The sequence below is a fragment of the Lepisosteus platostomus genome, chromosome 20 (assembly GCF_059453375.1).
Source record: "Lepisosteus platostomus isolate fLepPlt1 chromosome 20, fLepPlt1.hap1, whole genome shotgun sequence".
NCBI classification, from domain to species: Eukaryota; Metazoa; Chordata; class Actinopteri; order Semionotiformes; family Lepisosteidae; genus Lepisosteus; species Lepisosteus platostomus.
This window is the reverse complement of record NC_142630.1, coordinates 7,312,275-7,337,821: the sequence shown is the minus strand read 5'-3', so window position 1 is coordinate 7,337,821 and position 25,547 is coordinate 7,312,275. Positions and strand designations below refer to the sequence as shown.

Sequence of the window (25,547 nt, the reverse complement as noted above, 5' to 3'; positions counted from 1 at the left end):
TTTATAAAACAAAATCCATTTATTACTGGTAGCCAAAAGGGGATTGCACACATTGAAATACATCCAGCACTTCTGTTTTCTACAAATAGATCCATTTACAGTCACATTTGAAGACATACATTGAAAAACAACATGGACTGATTATTAGGTGTCACCGAAACAATCAATGTTTCTTGCAACAGAATTTCACTATCATCCATAGCTCTCACACACAGGAGGTTACATTTCATTACTGTCTTTTTAAATAAACAGTTTTTAACATCACCTATAAACGCTTTCTTCATACTCTATTACATGTACTCTCTTACAGAAGAATGCACAGCAACTGACTGAAAAACTAAAGACCCATTTGCAAATCTTTTCCAGTAATTTAGAGTGCCATATTCATATGAAGAACATAGCTGAATGCTTATTAATCACCTGATGTGTAGTGGCAAAGCAGTAAAGGTTATTCCTGAATAATCACCATCAAAAACATGAAACGATCATTTTTATCAATTATTTTGCAGACCTATTAGACTAGCTGTGGTTACTGTCACTAGGAAAGCAAAATCTCCTGGCGAGATCATGTGTGTTAGTCCACATACAGTAGATCATTTTTTTTATCATATTAAACAGGCTGATTTGTGAAATAAAATCTCCAATGATCAAAATATTTGCTCAAAGTGCAATTCTTCCCAAAATGTGCATGGGCCCAGAACCTGTTACTGTAATGTCATATATGCAGAATATTACTGTAAATCTCAATATTTTTTCCAACAAAATATGATGGTACTATACAGTAATGCAAACTGATTTTGTCAGTGTTAACTGAGCAAATATTTTTGAGAGGAGTGCAGTAATTTTAATATTAATAAACTAATGAGACAGATGGCTCATCAAAAGTAATTACTGAAGTACTGTAAGAAATCAACATATTAAAATTACAGAAAACCTCATCTTGTCTCTCAGCCAACACCTAATCACCCATCTCTCTATATAACAATTTGTAGAAACCTCTGCATGATGTCTTGAGTGCAACATTGTATGGATTGCAGCTATTAGACCTAATGCATATTCTATAGGGAGAAAAGTAAAAAGTGATTTCAAAATGCACAACTGCAATACAGCAAGAAACCAAGATAAAATATCACATGAAAGAAATTATTTCAGTGCTGGTTCTTTGTCAGACTCCAGACACTTGTAACATACAGTATACACAATTTAGAAAAATGTTTTGCTGACACAAGCATTGGTGAAGTGCATTTTGTTGAGGGCTTTGGTAAGAGACTGATCAGAGACTGTAAGGCCTCTGGCTGTGAGTGGCTTGTAAGTTTTGTTTAAAAAAAAATGTTAATTAAAACATTTTTTCATTTCATTCAAAAAATTCAATAAAAACAAACTGACGTAATGCCTAATTACATGGACCTATCCATGAAAACAATTTAAGCCGCTTTGCATCTTCCTCCAATACTCACACCTTCCGTTAAAAATTCTCTTCTTTAGACCCGATGATATTTCTTGATAAACTGTTCTTTCACCAGACAGGAAGGAATAAATTAACTAGTCCCCTCTTAATGTTATTTCTGACATGAAATATAGACCTGGTCAGTGCAGTCTAAATAACACAGAACACCACCTCTGAAACACATGCAGTAAAAGACCAGTATAAATTATGGTTATCTGGTTAAAGGAGGTCAGAAAACACGGAACATTTAATATAAAAAACTCCACTATCATTTCTGACCTTCTTGTGGAAAATACTGAAAAAATTAAAACAGTCACGGAAGACATAACATCAAATTTGTGCCCCAATAGATTTAATTATCTGGATCATTGTAAAACAACTGCTTTTAAAACAGAAGTCCCTAGAGAATCTTTTTAAAATGGAGGTGTGTCAGAAAAAGATGTCCATAGAGAAGAGAATCTTTAAACATTTTAAGGAGGTTTATTAAAATAGGACACAGTCCTTTTTTAACCAACCCACAAAAATGTGTTGTTCTGCAGCATTAATTCTAAAAGACCACAAAGGCAGAAAGCAGTCCACTGTATGGACTGTTATGCAAAACAGAACAAGCAGAGAATATTGTAGCCAGAAGAGCTCAACATCCCCCTCATGCCTTATACAAGTGCTCCCTCTGCTGGGCAACGTGCTGAACTGCATGGCACAATCAAGCTGCCTTACAAAATCACCACAATGAGAGCCCAAAGGACAGCAGGAAACTACAGGGGACATTTTGGACTCTGTGGATGTAATGAAGAAACAACAGATTCGAAAATTAAAGTCCAAATCGTGCGGGAGTGCGTTTTGGGGTCATGGGTGCTTCTTCTTTCCTCCCTGGGGTGCAGATCTTCACTGACCTATCAGAGTAAAAAGACAACATGGACATGAGAGTGATAAAAAAACAGAGAGCCGGTTTAGAAGGCATGAACCGATGTGTACTCACTGTAATACTACCTAGCTACAATTTCAAGAATATAAGATACATTCTAATGTGTGAATAACATTTCAGCTTGAGATCGTATAGTAGAGATTTATATTAAAAGTATAGCTTATATTTTGAAAGTCAAGTTTTACACTCAATTGTTTACATTTCAATATTATGAACACACCAGATCAAAGATATACGACTGAGAGTTTTTAATTTAAATCTAATTGGTTGGTTAAATCTGGCAAGAGTTTGGCTCACTATACTGGTGCTGCTGTTGTGGTTTCTGCACGTCAGCCAAACGACGGAGCTCATTACATATCACCCACTCACATTCAGCGAACCCTTTTAATGAAATTAAACTGCATCACTATGAGCTCTGCGCTGTCCGTACTCCACAAGGTTAGACTGAGGCACTCCCTAATTCTGTTACATTCATTGTCATTTACATGACAATTCTTCAAATGGGATTGCTGGGCAAGCAGAACATACGCTTCATTTTATTCCTTTACTCCCCCCCATGGTTGTTTAATCAGTTTTTGGACTGTAATTTAATATTTAAACAAGTATTACTCGTTATGTAACTTTGAAGGAGAGGCTGGCGGGGAGGGATTTGAGGGCTATTTGGTCTTTCTGCAGTGGATGCTGCAGGGTGTAGCTGACAGTACAATACATCATCTTTAATTACAGCTTCACAACACACCAACACCCCTGTTCCAGCGCACACATGCTTCTATCGTGCCCATCAGGCCCTGACCTCCCTCACTGCAGGTCCCAACACGCATTAGGCATCATCTCGCCCTTTCATTTCCAGAATTTCTACCTATTATATTGTGTATATCCTATGATTCATGTAGTAAACGTAACACAAAGCAGAAAACCTCTTCCTACACGTGTGCTTTAACCTACAGCCGTTTTCTTTTGGCACACTGGGAATGACGTCATTCCCAGAGACAGGCGCTTTAACGTGTGCGGGATGAGGTAACTCTTCAGAGATCACCCTGCCGAAAACCAACCACTGTGCCGTCAGAAGTCAAGATGAAGCCATTCAGCCCACCTATACTTTTAGATTTCAAGGGTTTCCTGGAAAAAAACACATCGCCTAACCTCAATAATACTCCCTATGGCTTGAATGCCTAATTTATTCCAAAAATGAAAATTGGAAAAAGAAAATGTCTACAGAGCCTGCCATTTCAAGAGCTGATTAAAGGCATTCAATTTCACATAGTTCTAGTTGTTTTAACAGAGCACAAGAGAAGCCCTCTACAAGTAACATTATCAGGATGCAGTGGGACAATGCAAGTGGAGAGGTTAAGCACTGAAATAGAGCTCTTGCCCTTCTCTTCTTTCCCTGTGGCTCCCATCAAACTCAAGTTCAAGTTGAAGCAAACTTGTCTGCTGAGCTCGAGGGAAGAATGCATACTGTAACTACTGAAGCCTTTAAAACAATCGGGTCAGTATCCCATTTCCCTCATACACATAAAAATGCTGCCACTTCAGCCTGATTTCTGACTGTGGCTCTGCAGGGTAAAAACCACTAACTGACCAGCTACACTCTTGACTTGAGAGCCAGGGACATACAGTAAATAAGGCTTGCCACAACTGACCAGTGTCCTGCTGGACTGTCAGCACAGACAGTCTGTAAAGTTAACACGAAAAGAGGCTGCACAATGAAAACACTGAGAGACAGAGAACAGAACATATTCATTATTTGACTTCAAAGTTGAAGAAATCAAAATCCTAATCCCCTTCTTTAATGTGATCATTGCAGAGATGTCTGGCATACCAGCTGACAGACAAAGCTTGGAATACATAGATAAATTAGTTGATTAATTAATAATGAAAATATTTTTTAAAAGCTGTCGTCTTTGTGAAGTCAGAAGATGTGTGTGGAATTAATTTTTCAGTTTAATTTAAAAATTAAAGCACGCTTTTTCTTCCCCTGCGCCACAATTTAAATTGCTACAGTAATAGGGGTCAGTCAGGGGTCAACATCATTTCTTTCTCTCGGCTCAGGAGTGGAGAGGTGAGAAAAGCTCATCTCATCTCTCTTCATCGAGCGAGAGGAAAAAAGCAGGAGAGAAGCTGGCTGGGGGAACAGAGATGGACGGACAAACAGATAAAAAGACACAAAAGTAGACTAAGTAGCAAGGATAAGAGAGGAAATGGCTATGCAAGAAGAGCACAGGGATGGGAGAGGCTAGCTGGACTGTGTAAACATGCTCTAAAGAGGTAGTGCTCAGCTGGGACACAGAAACACTTAGAGCGACAGACAAAACACAGGAGCCTTACAAACAGCACGCCAACACAGAGCCCTGGGGCTGGGAGGGACACACACTACGGAAAACACATGAAAAGAAAATGGAAACAGGCCAGAAAACCTAAAAGGAATTTGCTTCATGGCGAAGGAAGGTGAGGAAACTAAAAAGATATGGATGAAGAAACCTGTGACCACTGAGCAGCCTCAGGGGAATTAACCATGGAATTAAAAGAGACTGCAAGACAAGAGAATAACTAATGCACAAAGTATCTTTTTATAATGAAACTGGGAAAACATATCTACTAATAGTTTTTTAGTAATCCCTCAAACATTACCAGCATGTATTATTCTAAAGGCTACATGCTGCACTCAGGCTACACTGCACAGAGTGGCCACCATTATTTCACAGCCTTCATTTTGTCACCAAAGTGTCACACAACGGTCCTTTTTATCCTTTTTGTAAATTTAAAGCTTTTTATGATTTTTAAAAGTACTTATTTTTAGGTGTGTGGTATCCAACTAGGTACAGATCAAACTGTTACAAGCTGCATAAAATGATGGCAGAAGTGTGATTGTGCATTAAATGTTTTACTACAGTTTCAACATAGTCACTTACATTTTTAACATACCACTCCAAGGTGTGTATGTGAAGCACTTGGAATAGCAGACAATGTGCTATAGTGATTTTGTGGTTCTATGTTTGATCATACTTATTTTAAGTATATCTTTAATATTTAAGCATATCTAATAATTTTTTTTATATTTATAAAAAACGATATATAACATACATAATATATAAAACATATTACGCTATTGCATATTAAATTTAAATATTTAAGCAAACTTATGAATTTAATATAGAATATTCATATATTTGAATTGCCATTGTTTCTCATGATTAAGATACTCTTTACCATACAGCTCTTTTCTTAATCATGATGTCACTATGCCTAACTACATTTTACTCCGATTGGCATACCACAGCAATCTTTTCTAAGGGTTACTACAACCTACGACATATGGATAAGTGAAGGTGCTTTAGTGCAACACACTCAGGCCACCTTGCACTTCCGTGTTAATGTTTTTGGATCATCGTTGCACAGCACGTTCTAACAGACGTGCAGGGAGCAGGCCCCGCCGTGCAGAACGTCAGTGTGGCCCGGCGGCTCGCTCGGAGAGGCGCACCTCACGCTGCCCAGGGTGTTCTTCCTCTCCTGCTCCTCCCGCCGGGCTCTCAGCTGCTGCTCCGCCAGGGACATCTCCTCCTCCATGGCCGAGATCTCCTCCTTCGCCCTGCGACGGTTCTCCTGCAGGAAGAGGATGGAGGGAGAATGAGCACAGGAGGAGAGGAGGACAGGGGTCCAGGAAAATACGAAGTTGGAGTTGAAGGTGGTCAGAAACAGCAGAAAGAAAAGAGAAATGAAGCATGTACAAAAATGCTACCCACACAGGGGAAGGCGTGAGAACACATGAAAAGTAAAGACGGACAGGGAGTGGCTGAGGAATACACGGTACTCACTGAAGTTGCAATGGCTGAAACCAAAAAATGAAACAATAATGACAATACGGACGTGTCGCTATAAAATTGCTCTTCAGGAAGTGCTTGTTCCTTTACAAAAGTTCCAAAGATCTGAAAAGATCTGAAACATTCCCAAAAATTACGGAGACTGTGAAGCAGGAGGAGGGACAATGAAAAAGAAGGATTCTAATAAGAGCAGTGGGGGGGAGAAATAAAGAATAAATGTGGGAAAATAAAGGGCAGGAATAGGGCGACGCAGACTTAGGTGAGAGAGAGGAGAAGGGTGGGAGTAAGACTACATACCTGTCTGCTCTTGCCAGCGTGTTTGATGCTGTAGAACATGGGCCCCAGCTCGGCCAGCCACTCCCCGTCCGCTGCAGTCACACACTGCATGTACTCCTGAGAGAGGCAGAGCACAGCACGCTCAGCAACACAGCATGAGGCAGACCCATCACCCGAGCCAGGCTCGAATCCTGACATGGCCCAAAAAGAGCACATCAAGCCAACAGAACCACTGGCAACCAATAAAAGCACAGCAAAGGTCTTACTTTGGTTGTCATGACCAGCTCATGATAGACTATGTAATCCGGGGTGTAGCCCATTCCAAAGAGCGAACTGGTGGGGTGTAGGTGACAGGGCATTCCTGTCCGCACATTCACATACTCCCCGATGCCCTGAAGGGATACAAAGGCATGGCTTTAGTTACTGCAAATTAAAACACAACCGCGGCTCCTTGCTGTAATTCTTGCCCTTCTGTCCCAGGCACAGTATTATTTTGATTTGGAATGGTCAGCTTAAAAAATGCCCCTGCTCTTGCAGTCAGAAGTACAAGCCCAGACCCCAGTCGGAGCAGGGTACCCTCCTGCCTTCACTTGCCTTTAATTTAGCAGCTTGGTGGAAGTACGCGGCACAGATGCACTTCCTGATGATGTCCCAGTCAGAGCCGCAGGAGACCAGATTGAGTCTCTGCTGAACCATGATGTCCTTCAGCTGGGCCCTGACCTCCCGCACCTGCAGGACGTACAAAGGCACACCTTAACAGAGCAGTCAAGTCACGGTTGGCATTCAACACTTTACACTTCAATGAAAAGAATTTGCTACCATAATTACTCATTATGCACATTAAACAACTATAAGCTACCAATAGACACTGCCCATTTAATTTATACAAACCTTGTTTACAATATAGGACAATGTTATTAAAGTTGTAAAAAGAAGAACGCAGTTTATATGTAACAGTGATGTCACATGAACACAAGAGCAATGGCTGCTGTTATTAACTGGATGTTAAGAAAATCCAAACAGGAACAAGCCAGGAGCAAACCACTGTTGTGTTAACAGTGGAGAAAGCCGCTACACACACCATAACCTAAAGAAAAACCGTTTTGGAAATGATCAGTGCAGAACTGACCTTCCTCATGGCTTTGGTGTGGATGAAGTGCTCGTTGCACCAGATAGTGGAGTAGTTATTGTTCTTCCACTGCAGGTAGACGTTGAGGTAGGTGAGGTGATCGCTCTCGGGCACAGAGAACTTCTCCCTCACTTGGTCACTCTCTTCCTCGCGGCCCTGCCAAGGGACACAGACTGGCCATGATTCTGCTTCACAGCTGGTACCAGACGCTATTCTCCGATGCTCACATGGAAGGAAAACTGTCCTCTGCATTGAATTCCTTATATCGAGACTAACTATACAGAAAATGGGCAACATTGGAGCTAGAGATCGCCTAAGTAAAACGCTAGTTCACTTTTTTTAGATATGGAAATTGCGGATTAGAACACATAAATTTCTGATTTTCAAATATACAGTATGGTGAAACGATTTTTAAAAAACTGAGAAACATCCTCTCTCCCACACAAAACTGTGATTTTTTAAATAATTGTTCTCTAGTGAGGAGTTGAGCCGAAATGATTGATCTGGCTGAACAGTCTCTTTCCACTTAAAGAAAAGCTGCTCTGCTGGGAATGTGAGCAGACAGATGAGGCATGCCTTGTGAAATCCCAGCTGATCCACAGAAAAACGTAAAGTGAGAACCCTGGGGAATGAACTACACCTACCTTTGGCCTGTAGAAGATGGCGGGCACAGACAGCATGGAGACAATGATGAGGATGTCGGAACTGCAGCCCATGTCACACGACACGATCAGCATCTTGGACAGGGCAGGGTCCAGGGGGAACTCCACCATGAGCCGACCCGTAGGCGTCAGAGAACCTGAGACAAGTAAAGGGAGAGGACAATGAAAAACAAATGACCTATATACATAGTGGACCATTATAGGGACACAAGGCAAGGAAAGAGGACACTGCACTGGAACAACTACGTAGACTGTATGACAATAAGAAAGTACAAAACTTAAAACAAATGATGAGAGAAACATTACAAAATAGGATTTAAGAAAGGATTTTCTTTAGACTCATTATAACCAGTAGCCATCTCCTTTTATACCACTAAAAAAATCCCTTTAATGACTGAGACAAAACAGGACTTTAGTGAAGGAGGTGAACATAAACCTACAGCCTACCACTGTCTCCTAAACAAAATATTCATTTACATCTAAACCATCAGCCTCATTTATTGTGCAGCAGTGCCATTAGGCTAAATCGAGGCTGCAGGCTGTCGTGGTCTTCGACAATAGTTAAGGGGTGTACCGGTGTTGTCGAGGGCCCCCAGGATCCATAGCTGGTACATGGAGTTGAGCATGTTGTCTTCGGGAGGGGGGTCCATGAAGTGGAACTGCAACAGGTCCTGCACACCCAGGGATTTCAGCAGTAGGACCACATTGGCCAGGTTGGTGCGCTGGATCTCGGGGATGGTTGTGGTCAACATCTCATTCTTGAAAGCACTCTGAGTGTACAGTCTACACAGGAAAGAGAACAGGCCTTAGACTGACTGAAGAAGCAACAAGGCCAGAACAATGGAGAACCAATGGTTATACAAGTCTGTCTACCCACGTCCACGATTTTTAGAAAATGTCCCAGTCTGGAGAGTCCGCTTGAGCCTGAAGTCTGCAAAAAATGTCAGTACTTATGATAACAGGACTCCAAAAGTATTTTATACTGACTTTGTTCATGTGTTCCTTAACAGAAATGAAAGACTGTTTTCTGAACATGCCAGTAGATGTATTTTCCTATTACATGAGAAATTGATTTTAAATACATATTTCAACAGCAACAAAAGATCCTTTGAATGTATAGATATATCTTTCTGAATTTCTTTCAGGTTAGAAAAAATGCCAGCAATATCCATTAAGAAATACAAAATATTTTGTAACTAAAAGAAAATATAGATGCCTGTATGTTCTTCAGTCTATTTAAGAGTTAAGAGGTTTTCCTTAAGCAGATTTTCATGCAATATCAATCTGCAACCCAAAACACATCATTGCACCTTAAGGACAGTTTCTCTGAAGCAGAAATTGATTAGTCAGTCACAGATGTGCACTGGTGATGTATCTAATCCTCAAGTAAATGAGCTCTTTTAAGTGTACTTGGACCTTTTACATGGAGCAAAACAATTTTAATTCTGTCAGCAGCTGATTGGAAAAAGAAAGGGTGTCTTGTTTCTTTAGAGCACCTTGGAAGTTTAAAGATTTGAAGGTTATCGTAAATCTCTCTCTCAAGCATACCTTTGTATTATTCAATTTTTACTGCTCTAAACTAAATTATATTCCATAGAATTAACTCAAGAATATATTGAGTCCTCTGCATTTCCATGAAATCCCTTAGATTTAAAATGGATGGCTTGGAGATCAGAGGATGAAATTTTAGCTCAGCTCTGTGATGTACTGTATGAAATCTGAACCACGCTAAAGAACAGAAATTCATTTAAAAAAAGACTTCAGAATAATGCAACAAAGGGAAGCCAATTTCTTTAGAGGGTCTCAAAGAGACTTGAGCAAAAAAAAAAGTAATGGCATGTCAGTGTCAGACAAATGTGACTAATTCCAACAAAGGTTTACAAGGCGTTATTAAAAAGTGATGATTTAGTTTTCTGATGTTTTTGCTGGAAACACAAATGAGTAAGAATGTAAAATGAAATGCGGGAAGCAGAACATATCTCTTTCAACAAATGGTAATGAAACCGGAGGATGGCATTGACTTGAATGTCAAAAAGGCTGACTCCCACAGTGTAGTGATCTCCCCTCTGGAAGGGCAGACAACAATGTGGTCAATGTCATAGTACAAAAAGCTTGAACAGCCATCTCACAAAGGAGCACAGATTCCTACATCAAAAACTTGTCAATGAAGTCATTTCTAATCATTCTCACTAAATGAGGGGCTACAATCTACACCCGAGCTTGTGTTCTGTCCAGTGTCGGGACATCTGGGGCTATACCTGAAGCACTGGCCCGGCCCGGTTCTGCCAGCTCGACCTGCGCGCTGGTTGGCGTTGGCCTGACTAATGGGGTACACCTGCAGGGCATCCATTCCAATACGGGGGTTGAACACCTGTATGCCAAAAGACATAGTGGGATCATACTGTCAAGATTATTCTGGGGGGAAAAACATTTTTTTTAATTTCACAAACAAAATGTTATTCCGAGAAGACCTACGTTCTGAGAAATACAAAAGACAACGAATAAACGCTTGCGCTCTTTTTAGGTCATGAGATTTAAAATACATTTTACTCAGTATACTTTTCACATTGAGTAAATGATCTCAGGATGTATTATTAAAGAATGCAACCTTAGCATTTGCTGGTGATCATTTTATCTACCCTGAATAATGATGAATTTATTGACAGTGAATTAATAAATATCCATGTTAAATTTTCAAGCAAAGCAAATGTGACTCTAGTAATTAAATGAAAACCACTAACTAGAAGTTTCACTCACTCTGGCCAGGATAGCTGTTCACACTTAAGTCAATACTGACCTGTTAAGGCGGTAGAGAACAGTGAGACAGGGAGACTTTACCTTGAGCTTGCAGTAGCCAGAGTCAATAACAAACATAATCCCATCCACAGTCAGGGAGGTCTCAGCGATGTTTGTGGCAACAATACATTTCCGCACCCCATCTGGAGCCTAGGACACAGGCATGGTTAACGCAGAGAAACAGAACCACTAAGTATCGGAGCACCCTAAACACTAAGGGGGTTTAACTACTTGAAAACTTTTAAACAGCAAATAATAAAGTTCAGTTTTATTTAATTTAACAAGCGAAATGATGCAGGAAAAGGCATTTCAACATGCAGACAAAGTATCTAATGGAGTGCAGGTATCGAAAACAACAGGTATTGTTGTTTCCATGCTCTTTGAAGTTGCCTGTATGCCTCCTCAACCAATAAGGTGAGCTACACTGCATGACTCTTTTGCTCTGGTTAAAAAAAATTACAGGTCCTGTTTGCTTCCAGTCTAGGAATACAAAGATCAAAGTGAACTGCATTTAGGAGGACAGCCTTGGAATCTCATGGCAGCCAACTCTGTGTCTGTTAACACCTTCCTCTTCAAAAAGCAGAAGCAAACTTAAATTTTAAAAAGTTAACCTATTTTTGTAAGTATAAAGGACATTAACTTAAATCCATTTCTAATTTTAACACACATCATAGCTCCAGTTCTAGCTTAAATGAGTAGACAAAAATCAAAGATAAAGGTGAGAAACAAATTATTCTCCCATAGAGAAAGTGAGATGTCCATGTTTTAAATACTTCAAGGCTCAAAAATGTTGCTACTCCTACAAGTAACCACATGCATAATTTCGATATGAATAAAACAGATCATTGATTAAGTTTGTTTCTCCTCAAGATGAGCTGTTGCACTTTTGAGTTTTGGCACCATCCTTAGTAGGAGTCATATGTGCTGATGCAGGATTTTTCAGGTGGGTTACTGAGGAGAACAGAAGCAGCTGAACTGTTAACTGCATTTTATGTTAGATCATCAATTATCATTGCAATACAGAATATAGAATAGCCAGTTTTGTGTTTCTCAGGTCTCAGCTCTCAGCTATGATCCCTGAGACGCATGCAGGGGAGAATAAAGAATGCATGTGTTCAGAAGCCAACAGGTGTCACGGTCACTGACAGCTGACTAATCCCACCCTACTCTCAGCAGTGCTCAGCCAACTGTGTGCCACTGTTTCAGGAACCCTAGTCTCAGTCGACTCCAGGATCATACAGCCAAATCTGCCCTCAGGAGATCCCATGAACCATGTTCTGTTTTCTTAAATAGGTTTAGCTCCAGTTTGCACCTTTTCATGGTGTTTTCCCAAGACTGTTGAATCCTAGTTTCAAATGAAATGCACCTTAAATTTCTGACCAACAAATGAAGGAATTAAGTTAAAAAAAAACTTCAAACAAACAGGGATGTAGAAGGGAAGATGGTTCCCTGCTATTACCTCAGCTCCACTTTACTTTCAATAGCCATATACATCTTTTGTTATTTAAGGAGAGATTCTGAAACTTGAACTTAACCATCTTGACCTGGGAGTTCACAGAAGAGCCACAACATGCCACTAAACACACTAAAAATGTTCTAATGTCCTCCCCTGCCAATGGAAACCTAAAAAGCAGTCAGTCACTGAAGGAACAAGACAAATCTCCTAGAACACTACTCTAAGGCCAAGTGTACAGCCAACACACTGTGCTTCTGCATGCCTTTCTAAAGGACAAAAAAACACCTGGGACATAAGAGGTCAATTATTCAGCAGACTGGCAGACAGATGACAGGTTTACCTTCTGGAAGATTTTAGCTTGGAGGTCAGAGGGCAGCTGAGAGTAGATGGGAAGTACTGCTAGTGCAGGGGCATTCTCCAGGTCCTCCAGCCTCTCCACAATCTGGTCTGACGTCACCTGGGTAACAGCAGGTGAACAGATCCTCAATAACCAAGCTTCTTGCCTCCTGTACATCACTGCTCCTGCCTCACGGAGGTCCTAAGTTACCACTGCTGACAAAGAGCTCACTCATCTAAGCCCTCAGGGTACTGCTACAGCCTTCTGTCATTCCTGGACACTGTTCTCTGCCTTGAGGACATCAGGCTCAACCTTTGCATTATACATTGTTTTGTTCACCAAACTCTGTTAATCACCCCAATGGAGATTTACTTAAACCACAACGCTGCCTTCTCCTGTGCATTATTACGACATTAAGACAGTCCCTTTCCCCAGTCCTTCTGCCTCTCCTTCGCGTAACATGTCTGTCATATCTCTCCTCTTATACAAACCTCAATGTCCTCCTGCCCAGGCATGAAGATCAGAATGTCCCCTTGCGTCCCGCTCAGGTGAATCTGAAGAGCCTGCTTCACTGCTGCTTCCACATAATCCTCCTGAGGGGTCTGAAACACACACCACAGCCAACAGCTGAAGCAGTCTGTCCCTGTCAACAGTCAACTGCTCTCAACAGAGAAGCACAAAAAAGAGAACAGAAATAGACACTAAGGGAAAGTATATTTAAAACTGAACTTATGAAAACAATTGTGGAAGTTGAGAACAACCTACCAGGTATGTTGTTGAAGTCTATACCCTGGTTTCTTTCAAGAACTGGGCGGACAAGATCCAAGCTAAATGAGCAACTAGCAACCAAACACACTAAAAGGACCTAATGGGATCCTCTTATCTGTAAACCCAATTTATGTTCACATTTTACTACACATGTACAAAACATGAAAACGTGCCCAAAGAAAGAAGGTAAAGCAATATACCTTGCTAAACAGAATATCCACAGGGAATGTTCTTCCGGGAATATGGAAAATGGGGACATTCCCGAAGAATGCTGCAAACTTATCGGAATCCATGGTGGCCGAGGTAACAATGAGCTTCAAGTCTGAGCGCCTAGCGACCACCTGCAGAGAGCAAACCACAGGGAGAGTTTCAGCTGCTGCTCGTGTCCTGCACTGCTACCTCTCCATGCTGAAATGGATAACTCAGCAGTGTCCAGAGACACGTACCTATGCCTTATTTTATTTTCGAATAGGATTAATATCTTGTACGGGAAGGATTCTTAAATTCACGTTGGATGTAAGAATTTGTTTCAAATAGTTACATTCCCCGTGTGACAGTCAAGAAATGACCAGAGAGATCACATGACTCGTTCCCCCACACATACAGGCATACCCACCACTTTCGTAATCTCCGATACAGTGTAAGGTAGTTAGGGCTCCAAAAATGCCCAAGTAAAAGGACATTGCAAGAATCTGATGGGGTCTATTCACACTAGCACATGAGGTAGAAGAGTTAACCGGATCTGAAGATATTTTCCCTCTGACTGAGAGGGAGTAGAAATCAAGAAGAACCATTTCTTCCACCTTTGACCTTTGTTCAGATTTCTCTATCCGTCAAGGACACAGTGTGTGTGAGTAACTGACGCCAGGTCACATGCGGGGAATCGACAATGAATTTTGGTTGTAGTATTTCAGAACTACAGACAAGGTGAGGAGAATGGAAAGGAATGGGAGAGACTAACGCTGGCGAACTCTTTCCACTCAAGGAGCTATCCAGCTATCCCACTCGATCAGTGGGGCAGCAGTGTTCCGTCATGAACAGCTGTTACGTATTCGCATTGATTCAAACGATTAATTCCTTGTGAACATTCAACTTGGCTTTTCAAACACAAGACTAAGTCTATTTTATCCAAGAACAAATGTGGGCTGAATTAACTCGACAAACATGTTGGCTCTTTGGACTGGATGCAAAGGAAAGGAATTGCAATTATCACAGCAGATACAGGAATCTCATCTGTAACAACAAAATGTTTATAGATGTTCTAAGTATCATCACAATACCGCAGAACACAATACAAAGCAGGGTTTTAATTATATTACAAGGATTTTTTATTTTATATATCGGTTTACGATCTGACAGACTAACGAATATGTCTTATTAAAATTTCAGGAAAAAAATCTTTTGTTTCAGTTAAAGCCCCTAAGATGACAGATCCTAAGGTGAACCATCTTTTCTTCGCCGTTTAAATTCCTGTTGGAATTCACTAACTTTGATAGTGTTCTGGGTACTGATATGAACACAGTTATGAATTATGTACAAGATAGATCAAAATAAAAACAGAAAAATGTTCAGTCTCAGGCAGATGCAACAAGAAGAAATTGTAAGAAATAACTGGGAATTGTAAAGAGGGTCCATACACCTTTAGAACAAAAAAGAACCACAGGACAAACCTTTTCATAATATTTAAATACATTTCCATAACTCAGAATCCCTATTTGTTAAAGTTCATCTCATTATTCTGCACTGTTTTCTGAGATATTATTCATAATGTAGCTGTTAAATTTGTGGATAATCTGGAATTGGTAATGAAAAACATCTATTAAGAAAAACATTACAGAGACAATTGTGTTTTAAACATCACAACACCATTAGTTTACCATTACTAATTAGAAGCATAATTAGTACTAGCAGCATGAAACAGATTAAAAAATTAGGCCTATAACCCTGGAAGGAAGTGGACCTTATAATTATGAAATTTATGAATTATGTTTTGCAAAGACCTTCAAATAAATACATTTTGCTGCTAAACATGTTTTGCATATTATAAGCAAAAATATGAAAGAAAGTAACAGTAATGAGGAAAGAGGGACTGAAGAGTGGTTAATTTAATTTTAGAACTCTATTTTTTCAGAAAAAAAAACGCATTATGGACAAAAAAAAGAAGTGACTGGAGAATTGCACAGCTCCAGGAGGCACAGTGATGTAATCTCACCTCCCTGAGGAGACCGAACAGCACGTCCGTGTTGAGAGACCTCTCGTGGGCTTCGTCCATGATGATGGCGCTGTAGTGGTCCAAGTCTGACTCCCTCAGAGACTCCCTCAGCAGAATCCCATCCGTCATGTACTTGATCATCGTCTGCTCCGAAGTGCAGTCCTCAAACCGGATCGCATAGCCCACCTGTCCACACAACACAGCATTATCCTCTTTCCCCACTGGATAGGAGCAATAATCCAACTGACAGAATAGAGGAGCTCACTTCGAGCCACATCTCTGTAATCACACTCCTGGGGTCTCACGGAGGATGTGACTTCAACTTCCCTGTGCTATCAGCTCTGTCACTGAAATGTCCCTGTAGTTCACCATGCGGCCCCATTAGCACACACCTGACTTTTAATGCACTCAGTTATGTAAACATAAAAAAATTAAATTAAAATTGATTTCATTTAAGTTCTTACCATTCTGGTTAATTACAGCCAAGCCAATAGGGGAAAAGATATTACTGTTAACACTCGGTTTAAAAGACTAATCGGAGGGAAGTTGTTCGTTATTGCAGGATGTCCACTAAATCATGAATAACGATTTTTCAGCTCAGAATCACACCATTATAAGAGAGATATATACTTTCGACATCTTCTGACTTATTTTTGTAACAATTACAATCAACACAGTCATTGAAGATTGTTCCGGAGGCTTTTTTTATTATAAATATACAAGCTTTTTAAAATCTACTTTATTAAATTCACCAAAGCACACGAAACGCAGGCAACAGAACTACCCCTATAGGGCACCACTGATATTCCTGAATGAAGTAGTGTTTATGTTCACTCTTGTTTAATTATGTGTGCATTTCCCCATTATCAATACCTCTGATCTAACAGAAGAGATTCCCCTGTAGCACATTCTGTCTGTTCAACCCGAAGTCCGGTAAAGCAGCGTCCTGTGAACTGAAGGTTCACTACGCGGTCTGAAAAAACAGGAGCGCAGCTGCTCAGGGAACAGCTGGCGTGTAGGCGCTTCCTCACCTGCTCGCCCAGGCTGCTCCCGATCTCCTCGCTCACTCTCTTGGCCACGCTCATAGCCGCCACCCTGCGCGGCTGGGTGCAGCCCACCATCCCGTAGCAGGTGTACCCATCCTCGTGCAGGTACTGCGTCAGCTGAGTGGTCTTCCCGCTGCCCGTCTCGCCCACCACGATCACGATACTGTTATCCCTGGGTAGGGCGGCAAAATGAAGTCTCATGCAGCTGTCTGGCAAGATGTCAGAAAACGTGAAAACATGCGACAGCCTGAGCCTGACTTTTCACAAACTCCTCTCATCTTGTCACATCCAATGACATCCAATCCCTGGATGAACGTTCCAGCCAATCAGCTTTGTTTTACCAAATCCCATTAGGCTGGCTCACTCCGATGGCGACATTTTTTAGCTGTCTGTCTCAATGAAATAAACATCTCAATTTTGTAAACTCTGGTGCCCAGATAATGACAAATAATGACGGTAATCACAAATAATGACGGTACAGAAGCGATTATGTTCTATTGCACTCATTCTCTGCACTTGGGATCCCCCTAAGTCTGTCTTGCTTGTTGCTTTGAAGGGCAGTACCTAATGATGTTGAGCAGCTGCTGTCTCACTGCAAAGATGGGCAGGTACTGTCTCTGCTCCAGCAGAGTCTTCTTCTTGGCAAACTCGCTGCTAGCTTCACTCTTCTCTTTCATGTGATCTGCAAATTTCTGTTCCGTCCTGACACAAGAAAGCAAGGGTTTCAGAGAGCTCCGATGCAGCAAAGACACAAGATAGTAATTGAGAGCAACTGGAACATTATAAAATAAAGCCACTTCATGCTTCACTTAATGTAATCCTTACATAACTGTAATCATACATACCTGTAGTCCACTGTACCATCTTCACCAACAACTTTGGCCTGCGCTCCATCCTCCTCTTCTTTCTTCTTAATGCCCATGATGTCTCCCAGTTTGGTACCAGCCAGCTCCCAGTGCTTGTGCTGAGCCTAAGGGACAAACAGAATTTAAGAAGTGGAAGGAACTATTTATATAAAAAAAACAGACTCCTAGGTCTGCTCCCTCTTTGAATGCTTTAACATTGTGCAGTGACAGAGAAGCCTCATATTTTTTGTTTTAACTTTTGCTACAGACCCAGGAAGGCAGTTCAGCAACGTGGGGCTTGCGACCTCTGAAATGAAGCAGAAACTAGCAGTCTGTGCCAGCACAAGAGCACTACCTGCCTTCCTTAGCCAGCACGAGAGAGTACCGAGATAGTGCGAGGCTAGCGTGAGGCAGATCCACATCAGTGATGATTTTAGAAGTTATTTTAGACGCTGAAGAGACAGAAAGACAAGAAGTATTTGAGTTAAAGCTGCACCTTCTTGCGCTCCTTCTGCTCACGGTGTTTGCGAACCAGCTGGCTGCCCTTGCGGGAGATTATCGCCATGTCCGAAGTGGGGTCCTTCACAGGGATCACCGGCTCGGGCTGCAACACACAAAACCATCACCTTGACAAGCGGAGCGCGCCCCCCCACAGGGACATGCCAATTGGAGACGATAACTGGAATCAAGCTCTTCCAGCGCCACCTCTGTACCTGCTTGGTGAAGACAATCCTGCCATCTAGGAAAGGTGGTACAAGGTTGTGGACTAACAGGTGGACTTTAGCAGCATTGTCCTCCTCAAAGTCCTCGTCCACCTCCAGGCGCTGCACCACTCCACTGGTGAGCATGCGGTTCGTCTCCCAGCGCTCGTTATCCTACAGGCACCCAAGAACAGGGTCAGACAAAAGCAGCTGATGAAACTAACAAAAGGCTCTCTTAAATTCCTATTCTTTTATATCACTTGCAAGCACAAAGAAAGCTCTCATTCAGTGATGCATTTATTTGAAGAGATTTGTAATAGTATCCAACAATCTGAACAAAAATATTAAGTGAAATAATCATTGAATTGTAATGTGCTTTGAACATTTGAATCATATCCTGCCCATAATTGTAACGTAAATATTTTACAGCATTCCAAGAGTATCTGTAGCAGACTGAATATAGACACAGACCGGGTTAAATTATGGCTCAACAATTTCAAGGTCTGTTTTTCTTATCTTCAGAAAGCTCAAAGCTACCCTTTTCATATGAAGAAATGAATGAGAATTCCACAGCTGGGTTGGATTACAATGTTATTGAGCAAGATATGAAAGGATATAAAACAGAATTCAGAAAGCAACTTTTTATAATTACAGAAAAGCGTTTTATGGGCATTAATTGTAGATCAAAGCTGTCTCTTGTTTTACCTCGTTGATCTGTCGCTTCTGAGCCGAGATGCGCTTCTGGGTCTGCTTCTGTAGGATCTGCTCTCTCTTCCTGACATACTCCTCCGAGCTGGACGTCAGCGGGTTGTGGAACTCATCATACCCCTCATCCATCATGTACCAGTCACGGTCTGCTTGCTACAAGACCACCACCCAGTTACTCACACCAGTAACGCTGCACACCCTAAGCACAAACCCAGCCGGCATTCTGTTTCATGAAAACATCATGTTGGAAAGAACACTGGCAATCTTGGGGATATCTGAAACTATGAAATAGATATTAAAAACATCCATCTATCCAATTTCTAACTGTTTCATCCAATTTAGGGCCAGGGGAGGCTACAGCCTATTCTGGCATTGCAACAAGTACAAGGCACGATACACCCTGGATGGGATGCCAATGCATCGCAGGGCACACACAGACTCAGACACACACACACTGAAACACAGGGTCAGTTTTCCCGGAAGCCAATTAACCTAAACAGCATGTCTCTGGACTGTGTGAGGAAAGCCACACGAACACAGGGAGAACATACAAACTCCACACAGACAGCACTCCAGGTTCAGTACTGAACTCAGGGCTGCGCTGCAAGGCAGCAATGCTAACCACTGCATCCCTGTGCCACCTGTATTAAAACATAAAATATTAAAAGAGAAATATAAATAAGAAGCTTCAACATTCATCGTTACCACCAAATTTAAGACAAATGAAAACACTGAGAGGCTGGGAACACTGTTACAGGAAACTTAATCAATTGAGCAGGGAACCCTGCTTGCAGGACTGGTGACAAAGGCACTTGGGTTCACTGCTCTGCCCTCCCCCAAGATGCTCACCCGTTGGTCTTCCTCCCACTGCTGCCTCTCCTCCTCGGTATCGAAGGAGATGCCGTCCTCACCATCTTCCTTCCTCCCTGAAAGGCAAGGCACAGGAGCTTCAAAGCTCTGCCAGCACCCTGCTGGCCTGCGGATGTCAGCTCGCTTGTGTACTAGAAAGTCAGCCGTGGTCAGTGCCCTGCTTCTTATTAACACAACCGACAATAAAATCACTGACAATATATCAAGAGAGACATTTCTTGCACACTGCTGACAGATACGATCATGCTGTGCAAATACTTTATTTTCTGAAAACTTAAGATGTGTTTTTCATTATGGAAGCAAAACAGAAAATTTGCTTCTCCAAAAAAAGAGTTTGAAAGATGGCGTGTAAATATACTACTTTTTAGGAGCATTAACATTTGTGCTGTTACAGCAAAGGCCTGATAAGCTGAACACTTGAAGTACTCAATGTCTCAATCCACTCCGATGCCCAACTGATGCAACACGCTCCTTAATCGTTATACTGATCCTGTTACTTATTAACTGAATAATTAACTAGCAGTTTCTAGCAAAATTCGGTACGAGTCTGAAAGAGAAGGGCCATAATTGGAGCAGCCCTGTTCTGCACAGCACTTCAGAGTGATGGAGTCTCACAGCCCATCTTAGGACCGAACGTCTCACAGGACAACAGGGAATACCTTTTCCACGTGAGAGGCGGGGTGTGGAACCCAGGTGTCTTCGGTCATTGGCCCACTCATTATATTTGTAGGATGGTGTCGGCAGGGGAGTGTCATCTGTGTAGCGATTTCTGACTGACCTGTGGAGTGAAAGAAACACACATAAAAAACGAAAGTGCTGCATAATTAAATAGCAAAATGGGAAAGAGTCTACTGCGGTAGGGCAACTCTGAAATTAGCCGAATGGGAAAAAAGATCATGTACTTAATCATGAATAAGGGAATACAAAAACAACGCACAAGAAATCTGCTCAAACCTGCATGGAACTTCTGTTATGTTGTATTTGTTCCCACCTCACTGTCCCTGGAGGACACTTTATCAAAACAGTAAGTGATGAACTAGAAGACAAACAGATCTCCACCTACCAAATAATTTTCTCCGACTATTACAAATGCAGCTAGACCACTGAAATCTATTGTTACTTCCTAAAAACCATGAAAGGAGTAAATTGGCATATTTCTGAACAGGGGTAAGAACCAGGATCCTGTTAATGCAATGCAACTCATTTTGCAACAGATGGCTTCAGCTTTCTTGGGATCTGCATGGTTAGAAGGAAACAGGAGGTGCAAAAAGATCAGAAATGAAGCTGTGCATACCTGTCTCTGTCTCTCCTCTCGCTGTCGCGTCCAGAGCGCTGGCTGCGCTCGGATCTATCCGCCTCGCGGTGCGAGGGGGTGGGGGAGGGGGATTCCCAGTGGGAACGGCGGGAGCCGGAGTAGCCACTGTCATCTTCATCCCAGCTGGAACGAGACGGCGTGGGAGCATCTGTGCACGCAGACGTGAGAGACGGTAAAGAATATCCTGGTGTCAATACAGCAGAATGCTTGCATGGAAAACCAAGGAAATAAGGACAATTAAACGCACAGAGGTCTTGATAAAGTCCATTCCTAAACCTATGACATTTCAGATAGGTATTTATATAGTGAAGTGGTACATTACAAACTAAGTTTCTTCGAACTCATTTCGAAACTTCAACGTCAATTGACAGATGTTTGTTTGGACATTGCATCCAATGTGTTGCACAGTATTTTGTTGATAATGAAATAACTTACACTGCTCCCCCTCAAGAATTAAGAACTATCTTGTAGTAACCACAAATGATTCTTTTAACCCACCTTTCTATCCTAACACCTCAGACGAAACGTGTCAAGTCTTAACTCCCATGAGAACTGGTGTGCGAATAAGCACAAGAGTAGTTGAAAAGGCCGATATTATAGATAATATTGAATAAGCACACCTTTGTCAAATAAAGACAAAAAGTATTAGATGAAATAATCAAAATTGATCATACATACTACCAAAGACAGAACTGCATTTTAAGCAACAGATCTGCACAGCACGATATTTATGCAATGAGTACTCATGGCTTTTATCCCCGACGCCACGTGCTTTCTGCTCTCCAGGCACACGATGGCGGCAGTAACCTAAAGGCGGCAGTGGGGAGAGAGATGCAGACCTCTGGGCCGATGTCTGGGAGACTCGAGCTCCTCCCTGCGGGAGCCCCGGCTGCTGCGCTCGGACACGCCGTCCCTCTGCGAGCGCTCCCTCTCGCTGCGCTCGCCTCGCTCCCGGCGGCTGCCCCCGCCGTGCTGCCCGCGCTCCCGGTCATCTGTGGGGACACAAGCACGCACACGCGCTACCACACCGGGGCTAAACCAGCGGCCGCGCCCACAGCCCAACAACACTCCTCATTCATCGCCTGCAGGCGTCAGCAGCCCAACCTGCCATTTTCTCCCCTCGCTGAAGTCACTTCACAGGATAGCTTGGAGCTTTATAAAGATGGAATGAGGCTTAAGAGCCCTCAAGAATGCTCTTCACGGGAACAGATCAGGATCATTAAGCAGTATTACAAAACTAAACGATTTGCATAATCCAAATTTACTAGAGTGGGAAACAATTTCTTAACACCAGTTTTCTAAAGAAATGCAGCAATGATGACACAAACGTCTAAATTATTACAGAAATTCTACATTCATGGAATGCATGCTAAGGAGTATTCTTATAGGTTATGAGATCAGGGTTAAGCTAAAAGAGTTGCGAACCTACCTCTCTCACTCCTTCGCTCCCTGTCTTTGTCTCTCTCCCTGTCCTTGTCCCGATTTCTCTCTTCCTTGGAGGAGGCATAAACCCCATGTTCTCTTCGCTCCTTCTCCCTCAGCTGATGTTTCCGGCGGAACTCCTCACTCACCCCGCCTGGGTTTGAGGGGGTCTCAGAACCAGTCACCCGATACTTCCTGGAACGCAGCAAAAATTGTCTAAATCTAAAGCACCTCTGTATAGCACCTGCTGCAAACAGAGGCTTGGACTACTGAGACACCGTCAAATGCAATGCACACGCTGATAGCAAATTAGACTTTCTTATGAAGACAGAGAAAAAAGATTCAATAAATCATTTTGTATTCGTTTTTAGCCTTGGCAATTGCGCATATATCTAGCATACAGTTACGACAGTAAGGCAAAAGTCATATTAATAATAATTCCTTGCATTTATAGTTTTTTTTTCCATCCCAATGAAAATCTCAAAACATCACCCTAAGAAAGACCCACTCCATCCATCACTGAAACACTGCACCTCAGTGGGTGAAACATGGAAGCATTTATATGCCAGCTTCCTCTACATAACATTAGTCATATTCATGCCATCTGAGCTGACCAACACTGACAGACTCAAAACTGGAAAAATCTACAAACCCAAACAAAACTGCTAACCTTTTCATAAGTAAACATGACATTTAATAAGTAGCTTTGAACCACATTCTCTATTAAAATTAAATATAAAGTTAGATTTTCATTTTGCTAGGTAAATCCATGAATTGGAAAAAGACATAAAGGAAGGCACATTCATCTCCACGACAGTGAGAACTACGAGTGAATTTCTGGAGCGTCTGTGATTTCGCAATCTAACACAAATGATACCTAGAAAAATAAAAAAATAAAAAGAAGTGAAAGTGGCTGTTTTATCCAGGCTAAATTTGTCTGAACATTTTTCACAGGACTTGTTCACTCACCTCTCTTTCTTCCTGCTCCCAGACTCGTCCTCCCCGCCATCTTCATCTGACCCGGAGTCGTCTTCGCCCTCCTCCCAGTCCCGATACGACGACACTTTGGACTTCTTCGCCTTCTCTCCCTCGGCTTGCCGCTCCCTCTCCTCGCGCTCTTTGCGTTTCTGGGAGGCCAGCAGGTCCAGCCCCAGCAGCGAGGTGCGAGGAGCGGGCGCCCGGAAGACGTGCTGTTCGGCCACAGCGGCCTTCTTCTTCACGATGAGACCCCCCACCTCGGCCTCGGGGTCGCTCCCCTCCAGTCTGTGCAACGAGGCGTCATCTTCCATCTCCGCACAGAGGTCCTGCAGTCCTGCCAAGACCGGCACCAAACCAAATCAAGGAAACGCCCCCGACTCCTGGTGTCGAACGGCCTGAAAACCCAAGCGTGCCTTCCAAACGGAATCTCACAAGACTGGTGACAGAGATGTGCTTTTCTGAGCAGGGCTAGTCTCCAGTGCCAGACAAGATTACTGTGGATATTTGTAAATTACCCATTTTCAGCTGTAAGAAATAAAAAAATAGGTCACCTAGCTGGTTTGGATAAACCTGTATTCTATGATCACACAGGCAAGATGAAGATGATGCCTTATTTTTCAAAGGAAAAAAAGACCTCCTGACTGCAGCAGGAAAAGGCTCTAATGCAATTAAAACGGCCTTGACAACACACAAATATGTTCCATCTCAGAAAAAATGTGAAAATTACAAAGAAGCAGAATTTAAATATTAAGGGCTATATATTGACAGAACGAAACACGATACAGCTAAATAAGGCTTAAATGATTCAAAGAAAATCATTTTGCTATGTGAATGTCACATGAACGTGAAACAAAAACTTTTTCACCATTAAAATTGTTTGACAAAGCTTACCTTGACCTGACCTGTGGTTAAATATTTTAATGCAAACTGTATTTCTTTCAGCAAGTAGTTCAGGTGGGTAGCTGCGTCGGCATGCGTACGCTGCAAAGGAACAAGTAAAGGTTTATTCCATGCTGAAAAGAAAAACGGAAACACAACGTTTTGACTCAAACCCGACGAAGGCTCCGCAGCCGAAAAGTTGTTTCATTTCTTCTCTTTTCAGCATGGAATAAACCTATTACTTGTTTCTTTCAGTAATAATTGCATATTCTTATTCACTAATTGATTTATGTTGGAATGCTTGTGAGGACCATTACAAATTGGCTCCCCAGCAAGAGATCGTTGATATCCCCCGCCGTACTCTCCATAAAGACTGCTAATGACTAAAGCTGCGATTAAACTGCCATTTGTATTACACAGGAGGAATACAAGCAGTACTGTGAATAGTAATGCTGAATATACTGGCGTCGTTAATCAGCTTGAAAACCTAAAATGAAAATTTCATTTGGCATTCATCAAAACCTCATATAACCCAATTATATTTTATTTATTTGGAATCGGAAACGTACGTGAAATATAAACGTGTTCTCTAAAACTGAAAACGAACAAAATCGAATTCATATTGATATAAAACGAATTCGTTTACATTCACAAACAGCAAATAATGTGCGAAGAGATGTTCTAACGGCCATGTTCTCTCAACACACAATCTGCGTAAAAAACACACGCCTTTGCGAAATATTTACAATATCTTACCTTACTGTAATAAAGGATTAGTAGATGTCCACTTGCTGGTTCGATAATTAAATAAATTTATTTCCAACCGTACAGTAACTATTGGCCCCGACATCAACACTGTAGGCAGCCATTTCAATCCCACAATTCCCAGTTTGAAGAAAAAACTTTATTAATCGAAGTCTTCCGGACACTGTGGCGACAGAGGAAGTGAATTTA

At 41.8% G+C, this 25,547-nt stretch overlaps 1 protein-coding gene across 5 annotated transcripts; it reads right to left on the bottom strand.

Annotated features, from left to right (window-relative positions):
* Positions 1–25,500, bottom strand: dhx38 (DEAH (Asp-Glu-Ala-His) box polypeptide 38). Of its 5 annotated transcripts, none has more exons than XM_088614467.1 (28): positions 25,350–25,487; positions 24,606–24,695; positions 23,706–24,239; positions 22,744–22,931; positions 22,154–22,306; positions 21,294–21,462; positions 20,659–20,777; positions 19,979–20,055; positions 19,127–19,282; positions 18,434–18,595; positions 18,217–18,324; positions 17,721–17,845; positions 17,440–17,577; positions 16,861–17,047; positions 15,830–16,015; positions 13,818–13,958; positions 13,341–13,451; positions 12,853–12,969; positions 11,099–11,206; positions 10,519–10,631; positions 8,835–9,043; positions 8,243–8,397; positions 7,599–7,754; positions 7,064–7,198; positions 6,736–6,861; positions 6,491–6,586; positions 5,854–5,975; positions 1–2,340 (listed from the first exon to the last, which is right to left on the bottom strand). In XM_088614467.1, the coding sequence occupies exons 3-28, from the start codon at positions 24,023–24,025 to the stop codon at positions 2,259–2,261; spliced, it is 3,759 nt and encodes a 1,252-aa protein (XP_088470593.1). In that variant the 5' UTR covers positions 24,026–24,239; positions 24,606–24,695; positions 25,350–25,487; the 3' UTR covers positions 1–2,258. The 5 variants fall into 5 exon arrangements, with proteins under 5 accessions (XP_088470593.1, XP_088470596.1, XP_088470592.1 ...); XM_088614470.1 differs by having other exon boundaries at positions 23,706–24,048; XM_088614466.1 differs by lacking the exon at positions 24,606–24,695 and having other exon boundaries at positions 25,350–25,500.
* Positions 25,501–25,547: the final 47 nt, after the last annotated feature.

Bases quoted from the DNA above. Each gene is read 5' to 3' on its own strand.
- dhx38 (XM_088614466.1), bottom strand. From the start codon at position 24,025: ATGGAAGATGACGCCTCGTTGCACAGACTGGAGGGGAGCGACCCCGAG. The intron at 17,846-18,216 runs GTGCAGCTTTAA...TTTGTCCCTTAG, and splicing joins AGCAGAAGGAGCGCAAGAAG to GCTCAGCACAAGCACTGGGA. The intron at 8,398-8,834 runs GTACACCCCTTA...TACTTGTCTCAG, and splicing joins GGGGGCCCTCGACAACACCG to GTTCTCTGACGCCTACGGGT.